The sequence below is a fragment of the Lolium perenne genome, chromosome 1 (assembly GCF_019359855.2).
Source record: "Lolium perenne isolate Kyuss_39 chromosome 1, Kyuss_2.0, whole genome shotgun sequence".
NCBI lineage: Eukaryota > Viridiplantae > Streptophyta > Magnoliopsida > Poales > Poaceae > Lolium > Lolium perenne.
In genome coordinates this window covers 198,322,124-198,334,768 of record NC_067244.2, presented here as the reverse complement: position 1 = coordinate 198,334,768, position 12,645 = coordinate 198,322,124, and the positions used below count along the sequence as shown (strand labels likewise).

At 39.8% G+C, this 12,645-nt stretch overlaps 1 protein-coding gene across 1 annotated transcript; it reads left to right on the top strand.

The window, feature by feature from the left end:
- Positions 1–12,043: 12,043 nt before the first annotated feature.
- LOC127318480 (uncharacterized) lies at positions 12,044–12,631 on the top strand. Its single transcript, XM_051348963.2, has 2 exons — positions 12,044–12,190; positions 12,281–12,631. Exons 1-2 carry the CDS (start codon positions 12,100–12,102, stop codon positions 12,469–12,471), a joined length of 282 nt encoding a protein of 93 aa, XP_051204923.1. The 5' UTR covers positions 12,044–12,099; the 3' UTR covers positions 12,472–12,631.
- The last annotated feature ends 14 nt before the right edge of the window (positions 12,632–12,645 follow it).

The following is a 12,645-nucleotide window of genomic DNA, read 5'->3' as shown; positions in this document are numbered from 1 at the left end:
AGATTCTGCTTTTATTTTACATTGCCTCTTTTACTGTGTTGAATGGATTTCTTTGCTCCATTAACTTTCAGTAGCTTTGGGTAATATCCAGAAGTGTTGGGAATGATTGTGTCCTCTCTGAACATGTGAATTTTTGATTATGCACTAACCCTCTAACGAGATTGTTTTGAGTTTGGTGTGGAGGAAGTTTTCAAGGATCAAGAGAGGAGGATGATATAATATGATCAAGAAGAGTGAAAAGTCTAAGATTGAGGATGCCCCCGTGGTTCATCCCTGCATATTTCAAGAATACTCAAGCATCTAAGCTTGGGGATGCCCAAGGCATCCCCTTCTTCATCGACAACTTATCAGGTCACCTCTAGTGAAACTATATTTTTATTCCGTCACATCTCATGTGCTTTACTTGGAGCGTCTATATGTTTTTATTTTTGTTTGTGTTTGAATAAATTCGGATCCTAGCATTCCTTGTGTGGGAGAGAGAGACACGCTTCGCTTGTTCATATGAACACTGGTGTTCTTAGCTTTACTTCTAATGTTCATGACGAAGGTTGAAAACCGCTTCGTTCATTGCTATTTGGTTGGAAACAGAAAATGCTTCATGTGGTAATTGGTATATTATCTTGACTAATTTGATACATGGCAATTTTTTTAGCTCTCAAATAGATCATGTTTAAGCTCTTGCATCATGTAGTTTGAACCTATTAGTGGAGAATTACTGTAGAGCTTGTTAAAATTTGGTTTGCATGATTGGTCTCTCTAAAAGTCTAGATATTTTATGGTAAAAGTGTTTGAACAACAAGGAAGACAATGTAGAGTCTTATAATGCTTGCAATATGTTCTTATGTAAGTTTTGATGTACCGGTTCATACTTGTGTTTGCTTCAAACAACCTTGCTAGCCAAATCCTTGTACTGAGAGGGAATGCTTCTCGTGCATCCAAAACCTTGAGCCAAAACCTATGCCATTTGTATCCACCATAACTACCTACTATGTGGTATTTCTCTGCCATTCCAAAGTAAATTGCTTGCGTGCTACCTTTAAAATTTCATTCCTTGTCTTTGCAATATATATCTCATGGGAAAATAGCTTAAAAACTATTGTGGTAAAGAATATGTGGCTTATGTATCTTATTTCTTATAAGTTGCTTGTTGAGCGGTAACCATGTTTCTGGGGACGCCATCAACTATCACACTTTTGTTGAATATCATGTGAGTTGCTATGCATGTTCGTCTTGTCTGAAGTAAGGGTGATTTGTCATGATTAAATGGTTTGAGTATGCATATTGTTAGAGAAGAACATTGGGCCGCTAACTAAAGCCATGTATCATGGTGGAAGTTTCAGTTTGGACATTAATCCTCAATCTCTTATGAGAATATTATCTGTTGTTGAATGCTTAAGCATTGAAGAGGAGTCCATTATCTGTTTTCTATGTTGTCCCGGTATGGATGTCCTCGAGTTGAGATCTATCAAAATCGAGAAATCAAATGCGATCTATCTCCTTGGACCTTTTTACAGGCGGCATAGAGGTACCCCTTTGTGACACTTGGTTGAAACATATGTAATGCAATGAGAATCCATGGAAATCCGAGCTAATTAGGACAACGTGCGAGCACTATTGGTATTCGATGCATGAGCCTTGCAACTTATAGGATTTTTTATGCATAACACGTATGAATTATTACTACCGTTGACAAAATTGTTTCCATGTTTTCAAAATAAAAAGCTCTAGCACATAAGTAATCCCTGCATCCCTCTACGAAGGGCCTTTCTTTTACTTTATGTTGAGTCATTTTACGTACTTCTTTCCATCTTAGAAGCAAACACTTGTGTCAACTGTGTGCATTAATTCCTACATACTTGCTTATTTGCACTCATCATATCACTTTGTGTTGACAATTATCCATGAGATATACATGTTGAAGTTGAAAGCAACTGCTGAAACTTATATCTTCCTTTGTATTGCTTCAAAACCTTCTATTAAGAATTTATTGCTTTATGAGTTAACTCTTATGCAAGACTTATTGATGCTTGTCTTGAAAGTACTATTCATGAAAAGTCTTTGCTATATGATTCAGTTGTTTAGTCATTGTCTTTACCATTGCTTTGAATCACTTCATTCATCTCATATGCTTTACAATAGTATTGATCAAGATTATGATAGTAGCATGTCACTTCAGAAATTATCATTGTTATCGTTTACCTACTCGAGGGCGAGTAGGAACTAAGCTTGGGGATGCTTGATACGTCTCAAACGTATCTATAATTTCTTATGTTCCATGATAGCTTTATGACAATACTCACATGTTTTATATACACTTTATATTATTTTTATGCATTTTCCGGCACTAACCTATTAACAAGATGCCGAAGTGCCAATTCCTGTTTTCTGCTGTTTTTGGTTTCAGAAATCCTACACAGGAAATATTCTCGGAATTGGACGAAACAAAAGCCCAGGGTCTTATTTTCCATGGAGCCTTCCAGAAGTCCGAAGAGGAAACAAAGAGGGGCCCCACACCACCTGGCGGTGCGGCCAAGGAGGGGGGCGCGCCGCCCTATGGGGTGGGTCCCTCGAGCGTCCCCCGACTCTGCCTCTTCGCCTATTTATTCTCTCCATCGCGATAACCCTATTACCGAGAGCCACGATACGAGAAAAGTTCCAGAGACGCCGCCGCCGCCAATCCCATCTCAGGGGATTCAGGAGGTTGCCTCCGGCACCCTGCCGGAGAGGGGAATCATCACCCGGGGGACTCTACATCACCATGATCGCCTCCGGACTGATGCGTGAGTAGTTCATCCTACTATGGGTCCATAGCAGTAGCTAGATGGTTGTCTTCTCCTCTTGTGCTATCATGTTTAGATCTTGTGAGCTGCCTATCATGATCAAGATCATCTATTTGTAATGCTACATGTTGTGTTTGTTGGGATCCGATGAATATGGAATACTATGTCAAGTTGATTATTGATCTATCATATATGTTTTGTTTATGATCTTGCATGCTCTCCGTTGCTAGTAGAGGCTCTGGCCAAGTTGATACTTGTAACTCCAAGAGGAAGTATTTATGCTCGATAGTGGGTTCATGCCTCCATTAAATCTGGGACAGTGACAGAAAGTTCTAAGGTTATGGATGTGCTATTGCCACTAGGGATAAAACAACAATGCTTTATCTAAGGATATTTGTATTGTTTACATTACGCACAGTACTTAATGCAATTGTCTGTTGTTTGCAACTTAATACTGGAAGGGGTGCGGATGCTAACCCGAAGGTGGACTTTTTTAGGCATAGATGCATGCTGGATAGCGGTCTATGTTCTTTGTCGTAATGCCCTAAGTAAATCTCATAGTAGTCATCATGATATGCATGTGCATTGTTATGCCCTCTCTATTTGTCAATTGCCCAACTGTAATTTGTTCACCCAACATGCTATTTATCTTATTGGAGAGACACCACTAGTGAACTGTGGACCCCGGTCCATTCTTTTACATCTGAATACAATCTACTGCAATCATTGTTCTCTACTGTTCTTTGCAAACAATCATCATTCTCCACACCATACGTTTAATCATTTGTTTACAACAAGCCAGTGAGATTGACAACCTCATTGTTAAGTTGGGGCAAAGTATTTTGATTGTGTTGTGCAGGTTCCACGTTGGCGCCGGAATCCCTGGTGTTGCGCCGCACTACACTCCTCCACCAACAACCTTCACGTGGCCTTCATCTCCTACTGGTTCGATAACCTTGGTTTCTTTCTGAGGGAAAAATTGCTGCTGTGCGCATCACACCTTCCTCTTGGGGTTCCCAACGGACGTGTGCTTCACGCTCCATCATACTGCCGTAAGTAATCATATAACATTTATCACGTACAAAATTAGTAACACAAACGGCTTGTAGTATAATGGTAGTACTTCCCGATCAATTTCACTTCAAACGTCCCTAGTTCGATTCTCATATACGCGTGCTTTTTTCCTATTTGTTGAACTTGTTTATTTCTTTTCTACATTCACATTGACACCCTGATCCCAACAGTAATCAGTGACGGACTAATGTACCACGAACTCAATTTCGTCATCAGAATTATCCGTGACGGTTAACAATGACACAATTTCGTGCCGTCATGCATGTATGATCATGCGTGACAAAAAATCCAATCCGTCACCTACTTACCTTAATACATGACAGACCAGACATTTGTCATGAGGAAATTTGTCACTGAATATGATATCTGGCGTAGTGTTTGTTTCATCCAATTCCGAGAATTTTTCCTGTACAACTTTTCTGAAATACAAAACATCAGAAAACAGGAAACTAGCACTATGGCATCTTGTCAATAGGTTTGTTCCGAAAAATGTATAAAAGTCCAACAAAGTGTAAACAAAACATATATAAATTGGTGTAAAACAAGCATGGAGCATAAAAAATGATAGATACATTCGCAACGTATTAGTGATCTTGATGAGATTGATCTTCGGTGGAGTCGGGGATGGTCTTCTCCTTCTTCAGATCTGACCTCTTCTGTTCTGGGACGAATGGTGGTTGTTGTGTTGCGTTTCTGGTGTGTGTACCTTTACGAAAAGGGTTTGCCTTGATATGGGGAAGGCCGCAGCACGCAGTACGGGCGGGCGGTACGGTCAGCCCCACCCGTACGAATGCCCGCTATACTACGTGCCTTGTCAGGATGAAATTGGCCTCTAAATGAAATGTCTTTATTTTATTGCAATCAACTCATAAATGTCCTAGGATCCTCCATAAATGACGGTTTCCTCAAATACATAAGTCAAAAACAATGCTTCACCTGGATTGCGATATTAACATTAGTTGAAACACAAAATCCAATGAAAACCCAATGAAATCGAGAGATAAATGGTGAAAATTTTGTAGTAAAAGGCATCAAAAATTTGGAGCTATCATTTGTCATGAGAATAAGTAAATGCTCTAAAACACCATATGGATAAGGTCCAAATAAAGATTTGAGCTCTATTCAAACGATGCAATCAAGTTACTCACTCGAGAGCTCCCTTGATAGTATGGCCAACTATCCTATAAATCGTTCTCCCAACTACACCACGAGACTGTAAGAAAAAACCCTATCAAGATTAAACCTTAAAATTTGCGTATTTCACTTAAGTTAGATGACGATGATCTTGATCGCAACAAGATGGAACACCTCTTTTGATTGTGCTTGCATGATGAAATCTTGCGGATTTCTACCCCATACTCCACTATGGGAGAGACTCTTCTTCTGCGATCTTCGCATATCCATGATCACCATATGTTTGGCTAGCTTCAAGTATATGACTTCTTCTAGATGCTCAACTTGAACTTACACACTATTTATTCTTTTTTCATCTTGTTGATATCTTGAAGATACATATGAGAGCTCACTCAAACTTCTTCAAAAAAATACCTGCCATAGGCTCAATCTTCTCTCATGACCAAACTTCGGATCATGCCTTGAGTAATGCATTGCTAATCACTTCATCTTATTAATTATTTCAGCCTTGAAGCCAACACATGGTTCAAGTATTATCTATGGACAAATCCTTAAAACACAGCCCAATGCAAACATTAATTTATAGAGATTACCATTAATTATCAAAACCACACATGAGGGCTCCATGCACTTTGAGCTGTCTGGCGACGTGGCAACATCGACAGCTGACTTGGCGAGGATTATGCAGATCTCTAACCTAGCAACTCTAAAGCGTGTGCATGAAGTGCTCGCTCTGGGTCTACTGGATCATATGTGTTTTCTCGATTCGCTATAGGGTGGCATGGGGATGCCCTCTTTTGATGCTTAAGGCATTGATAGCATTATCTTTACCCATTGTCAAAGTTGTAGGTGTTATGTGGTAGCTTCGGGTTATTTGATGATACTATTCTCAGAACTTCGTTGAATAAAATATAAATAAATGTCGTGTCCAGGGAAAAAATTCTAACCGAGCTCCAAAGTGAACAAGTGAAGCATTCTACAGCTACTAGACATAGTAAAACTCTAACTTCTTGAGATAGCATCAAATTGTCCAGTAATGACAATTTTAAAGAATGGGCAAGATGCTATTATGCATAAGATATGTTGTGCATTCGATATAAACCTCCAAATCAAGCCCGATGATTGAGTATTAATTGAGTTTACATATTTTTTCTTTAGATTTAATTTATTTTGATTGATTTCACATTTATTAGTAGCTTTTAAGGTATTAGAATAAACTAACATAATACTAAAAGATTGTAGCATATTACTCCCCCGTCCTCAAATAAGTGAGTCTGTGTAAGTCTAGAAAAATAGGAGTAACTTATTTATGGACAGGGGAATAGTTAGGAACAACTAAGGGCATGTACATGGGGTGTAACATCCCAAATTTCAAAGTAATGAGAAAGGTGGTTTCCCAAATTTCAAATTTTAGACCTAACAAAAACTTTTATTTACATATAAGTTCTATGCATAGTAATTGTGCATTATTGTGTGACTTTGCCATGAGGATGGATTGTGTGCTTCTACATAATACTAAACCCTATCTTTGATCCTTTGGAAATCACAAATAAAAGCAAAGAGGAAGAAAAGAGAGAAAATGGAAAAAAGGGCAAAACCCTCACATATGGCTATGGCCATTTTTGAAAATCTTAAACTTAGACCACTTTGGCTTGTGCCATTAGTTGGAGAATGTTACTAAACACTTATTAGCACTTTTGGAATCAAAGAAACTCAAATCAAATCAAATTTGAATTCAAATTGAGCTCACATGCACTAATGGTCAAATCTGCCAATTATAACCTGATGCCTAGTTTGAGCCTCTGTATTAAGAGATTTTCAATCCAAACAATTCCAACTCTTTGCACCTCATCCAAGACCTCATCAAGGATAACAACTTTGGTAAAGATCACCGCTGCAAATTCTTGCTAGATTCAAAGTTATGCTCAAGCAAAGTTGGAACATTGAAGCAGATTCAAGATTGTGTCAAATTTGAAATTTTGCAAACCAACTCCATTTTGCACCCCACCACCACCATTATGTCTCATTTATTAATTGAAACAACTCCACCAAAATTCAATTCAAAATTTTAAAATTTTCTTCTTTCGGCCATTTCATCGAGCACCTGGTGTGCACTGCCCTACCAACTCAATACATCCTATTATCCAGTGTGTCCTTGCCCTAACCATCAACCCTAGGTCATCATTAGTACCTCTATCTGCTCCTTGTACCATGTCAGGCCAGTAGACACACTTGTTTGCACGAAATATTTCAAAACCATGCCATGTCGTGCATGACATGCACACATACATGCCACTCCTCTCTCTGGCCGAATCCAGCGTGCACAACCATGTCACACACTCTCCTCTCACTCTCCTGCACACTCTAGACATGGTGGTCGACGAAGTGGAGCACCACATGCGCCAGAACACGCGCGCCCAGTGACGCACGCGCACGCCAGAGCGCGCACGGCGAGCGCCACGGACACGCACAGACATGACGTCGCCCCGCTGACCCACGCCAGCACTCACTCTCTCCGCTCGCCAGCAGCTGCGCCACGCCACCAGGAGATGCCAGGACACGCTCACCTGCCCGCGGGAACCCTGTAGACGACGACCTCGTCGACGACGTTCGCCACGGTACTGCAAGTATCCGTCACCCTCCTGCCCTCATCACTGCCTCATTTTCACCGCCGTCAAGCCCTGCGTGACCACATTTACAGCGCCCACTCACCTGCGTCATCGCTAGCCACTCCGCGCCCCTGTAGCGACGTCGCCATGATCGCCACCTCCGCAGCACCACGGACCTCTCGCGCCGCTATAAAAGGAGGACTCCCCTCACTCAATCGACCACACCATCAGCCTCCCCTCATCTCACTCGCTCTCCTTGACCCCTCTCTGCTCGACATTCACCACCATAGCCACTCAATTGCATCGTCGAAGCCCGTGAGCCGCCGCAGAAGCTCGCCGGAGATTGACGCCATCCCCGGAGACGCCGCTGGTACCAGACGAACCGCCGCCGGTGAGCTCTCCGACCCCCCACCTGCGCCGCCAGTGAGCCACCCTCTCGCCGTCAACGACGATGAACCTGATCTGTTGGATCGCATTCTAATCGTGCGGCTTAGACAGAAACATACCGATTCGGGCGTTAAGCCCCACTGACACGCAGGCCCCACCCTGTTAGGCAGCCCACGCGTGCGAGACGCGCTGCTGGGCTGGCCTTTGCGTTTTGAATTGGTTTCGGCCCATTTCGTTTTCCCGCCAGGCCCAAACCGTTCAAATTTGATTTTCAGCTTAATTCAAATTACTTGCAGATACTTTTTCAAAACTAAATAACTTCAAATCCACTGGGCCAAATTTGATGAATTTGGTATTGTTGGAAAGCTTGTGAAAATCTCTACCCAATCCCACTGGTCTCAACCCAAAATTCGTTGTAGAATTAATGTGGTAAAAATAACAAGGCAAGGCCTTTTGCAACTTCAAACAAATTTTAAAAATCAACCCTAAGTGATTTTGAGTTGATTCCAACTCTCATAAATCACATTTCACATACTCTACATATTTATTTCAAAATATCACATAGTTGTTTGTATGATCATTGACTAGAGCAAAAGAATGGCTATGTAGCTATTTCTAGTCCATTTAAACTTATCCAAAATTATTTCTTAAATAATATGAGAGGTTCCCTCTCATTTAAATCATGGTCCTAAGAAATTCAATATGAGGTGTTGACTTGGTCTATAGCATCTCATAATGGATCACTTAGAGACATTAAATTGTTGCAATAGGAGTATTTAAGATGCATGAGGTTTAGTACCTCGTTTAAATATTTTTTCCCAAATAATAGATATGAAGTGTTGACCTTAGTCAACATGTATTCATACCTTATTATTACTTGAGGAAATTAAATCTTAAGAAGATTCAATGAGAGGAAATTATTTATCTCCTACAAATTTTTCTTAACACACAAGCCAACCCCCTTGTGATTAATGTGTGATGCTAGAATAATTGGTGTGAATCAATTGAATGCTTAGTCTAGCCTTAAGAGCTGTTTGGTGATTGTATTCCTCGTATTCGATTATAGACGCTAGTACCGAGGACTATCGGGAGGAGGAGGTCTACTTCCAGGAAGAAGAAGACCACTTTGGTCAGTACACCAACCAAGGCAAGCTAATATTATTGCAAGCTACCTTAGTGCAAAGCTCTCCTTGAGCAAGGCACTGTTGCCCTATTACCTTATGTTTACTTTACAAATCCTAGTTTTATCTCTCAAAGCTTTACCTTGATTTGCAAGTTTTACTTTTATAGTTAACTTGAGTCTAGATATGGAGTAGTACAAGAGCATCACAATTAGCCTAGAGCAATACAAGCTAGTTAGCACCCCTCATGCCTAGTTGCTAGTGCTAAATTAAAAGTGACTACTCTAGTTGGGAACTTGTGAAACTTTTGAATTATGAAAACCTTGGAATGACGAGTCATTCTATTGAAAGATTTTGAAGGTGAATGTGGCTTGGATGACTTGATGAATTTGATAAAAACTGATGATTGGGTTGGATGCGATACCATTTCAATTCTTAAGTACCCCCACAATACCTAATTATGGGTAAGGCTTTAGCTGGAAATTTATGTTTCTTAGTATGGGTTCCCTCTGAACAAGCGTCATAGAGGTTATGCCGAGGCTGCCTCCGTTGAAAGTGAAATGACGTGAAAAGAGTTGAATGTACTACCCAAGCCCTGTGTAGTTCCCAGGATAGCAGTTGGTTATCACTGGGAGGCCAAACTCATGGGGAGAGGTGCCTATACTAGGTTATGTAAGTGAAAGGTTAATGGTTGATGATCCACATACTGAGCTATGATTATTCAGAGTTATCCCTGACGGATGTAATCAAATGTTGTGGCACAAGTGTGCAACCTCTGCAGAGTGTAAACCTATTCGAATAGCCGCGTCCGCGATCATGGACAGTTGGAAATAACATACTGTTCCATCATCAAAACTTTTCGAAAAGGGTGACTTATGATTTGAATTTGAAATGTGACTTGGTTTTTAAATCACAACAGAGTTGTGGAAATGACACTAATGTTCCCACTTGAGTTAGTTAGCAAATGAAGAGTCTTTTACTAAATGCTTATGAACAAAATTTGGCTTTATGCAAATAACCTAGAGCTTAGAATACTCTCACTAAAACTGTTAGTGCTTGCACTAGTATTAGTTTGCGAGTACTTGAAAGTACTCACGGCTGTGTCCATGGCTATTCAAATGGCCAGACTATGAAGAAGAGCAGCAGTATCAGGAGGAAGGATAGCAGGACATCTATGACAACTAGGAGCTTCTCCTAACGTCAAGCGTTGCCTGTGGATTAGATGGACTACTACGACTTCGCTTCCGCTATGTGTTATGTATTGATCATTAGATCAAGTGTTGTAATGAGACTGGATCATGTGACCCTTTTTATTGTAAGACTATTATGGTGTTGTAATGAATGATGACTCTATGATATTCAACTGTTATGTCTCGCAAAAACAATCTTCCTGGGATTGCGATGTATGACATAATAGGCATCTGGACTTAAAAATCCGGGTGTTGACATGGGGTGACATCAGCCTTCCCTTACAGTTGCCACGTAGGATTTTTCTTACTTGACGGAGAGAGATTGAAGAAAGTGAAGGTTGTCTTCCGTTAGCTAAGGGATGATCTCTTATAAAATAAGAGAAGACTATTTTCTCCATTGTACCATTTAGTTTCCCTTAGCAATTCAGTTCTTTCTAAAATTTAATTGATTTTCATTTATTGTTAGGAATAATACTAAGAGATAATGCATTGTACCATTTATATTTAGTGTCTTCTCTAGATGACGTGGATCGCTAAGAGAAGGGGTCTCTTCCCTACCATTGGTACATGCCCTTACACTTGTTTTATGTTTTTTCAACCACTCTTTCATACTACCTCCGTTTCAAAGATATATGATGTATGATTTTTTGGCAAGAAAATTAAAAAACACACATAGACGAATAATTACACAGGGTTTGGATGGTCTGCCCTAGAAATTTTAGGTGAGCGAAAGATAAGAAAACTTAATCAAATCCTTAAAAAATTGACCATACAAGTGTTACAACACAATACACCCTATATTCTGGATTTTTCTCAAAAAATCTATACGCCTTATATCCAGAAACAGAGGATGTCTAGAAACAAAGGGAGTATTAAAAATATTTATTAGGTTTCTCGGAATTAAAAGAATTGATTTAATATTTATCTTAAACTTATAATCTTGATAAGGTATTAAAATGCCTTAAAATTCATGGAATAATTGGTAAAAACATTTTCTAACTTAATAACTCTTTTCCTAGTATTTTTGGTTCTATTTTAGGTAACTAATTAAAATAAAAATTCATTTGCCTATAAATAAATAGTTATGTAAATTGTTAAATATTTTATTAAAATTAGCAAGTAACTTCCTAATATAATTTAATAATTTTTATTACATTCTTTGTTTTATGTATTTACATAATAAAGGAAAATACCTTTTAGTTAGTATTTAAGTCTCAATAATTTAAGACTAAAGAAATAACCTCCTAAAAATAAGATAAAATTTATCTTATTGTTCTTTGGGTTCTTATTAAGTATATTTGTTTACTATTTCATTTATTTTTAGGAATTCCATGTTATCCAATAGTATTTCTTTATTTGAATTTTATGAATATCCATATATGTTTTTTGGTTTGCTCTTTGGTTCGATCCCAATCACACAAGTCAAATTAAGCAACTTGGAACAAACTTTATTCATACGATTAATCAGGTGCCCCATAGCAGGCTTTTGAGGAGGGAATGATTTAGTATCACGTAGTTAAGGTAGGATACATGTTGAAGTGATGCGAAAAGGAAAATGCATGAATATAATTAGCTTCATACGGTTCCTAATTTGTTAAGGTAATCCCAACGTTACGCCCCATTAAATCCACGACAGTAAATGAGATCAGCCGTTAATTACCTGCAATATATTTTCTCTGGCAATTTCTCCATTTCGACTGTATATATAGGGAAGCCAGCCAGGAGCCCAAGCTGCATACCTCGAGCATTTGAAGTGATACGTGGCTAGGTAGCAATTCAGTAATATTCCGAAAGAGCTGCATCCATGGCGTCCGTCAAGCCTCTTGTTGCCATCGCCCTCCTCCTCCTTGTCGCCGTTCTCATGGTTGCGGACGCGCAGCCGGCACCCAAGATAGGTACGCATTTGTCCTCGATCAGCGTCTGGTTAACTTGAGGACATGCTGACAATATGCATCTGTACGCGATCTGATATTTCTGTTGTGCAGATTGCCCATCCGCGTGCAAGGCTCGTTGCGCAAAGAACGATAGGAAGAACGAGATGTGCAATAAGGACTGCAACATCTGCTGTGGCAAGTGCAACTGCGTCCCCTCCGGCACCGGCCAGGACACACGCTACGAATGTCCCTGCTACGCCAACCTCGTCGACTCCAAGAACGGCAAACCCAAGTGCCCCTAGAGGCCTAGACCCCAAACCGAAGGAACGCACGCATGGCAGCCTGCCAGCTACTTGCATATGGATCTGATGAAATGTTCTGCTGGATGAAAATCATATATCTATGGTTTTATTTTCTACTTGATTGCTGAAAATCTGGAATGAGTTAATGCATTACTCTTCTTGTGCTATATCTCC

Coding starts and splice junctions, on each gene's coding strand:
- LOC127318480 (XM_051348963.2), top strand. CDS start 12,100: ATGGCGTCCGTCAAGCCTCTTGTTGCCATCGCCCTCCTCCTCCTTGTC. Junction 12,191..12,280: donor GCAGCCGGCACCCAAGATAG/GTACGCATTTGT, acceptor TCTGTTGTGCAG/ATTGCCCATCCGCGTGCAAG.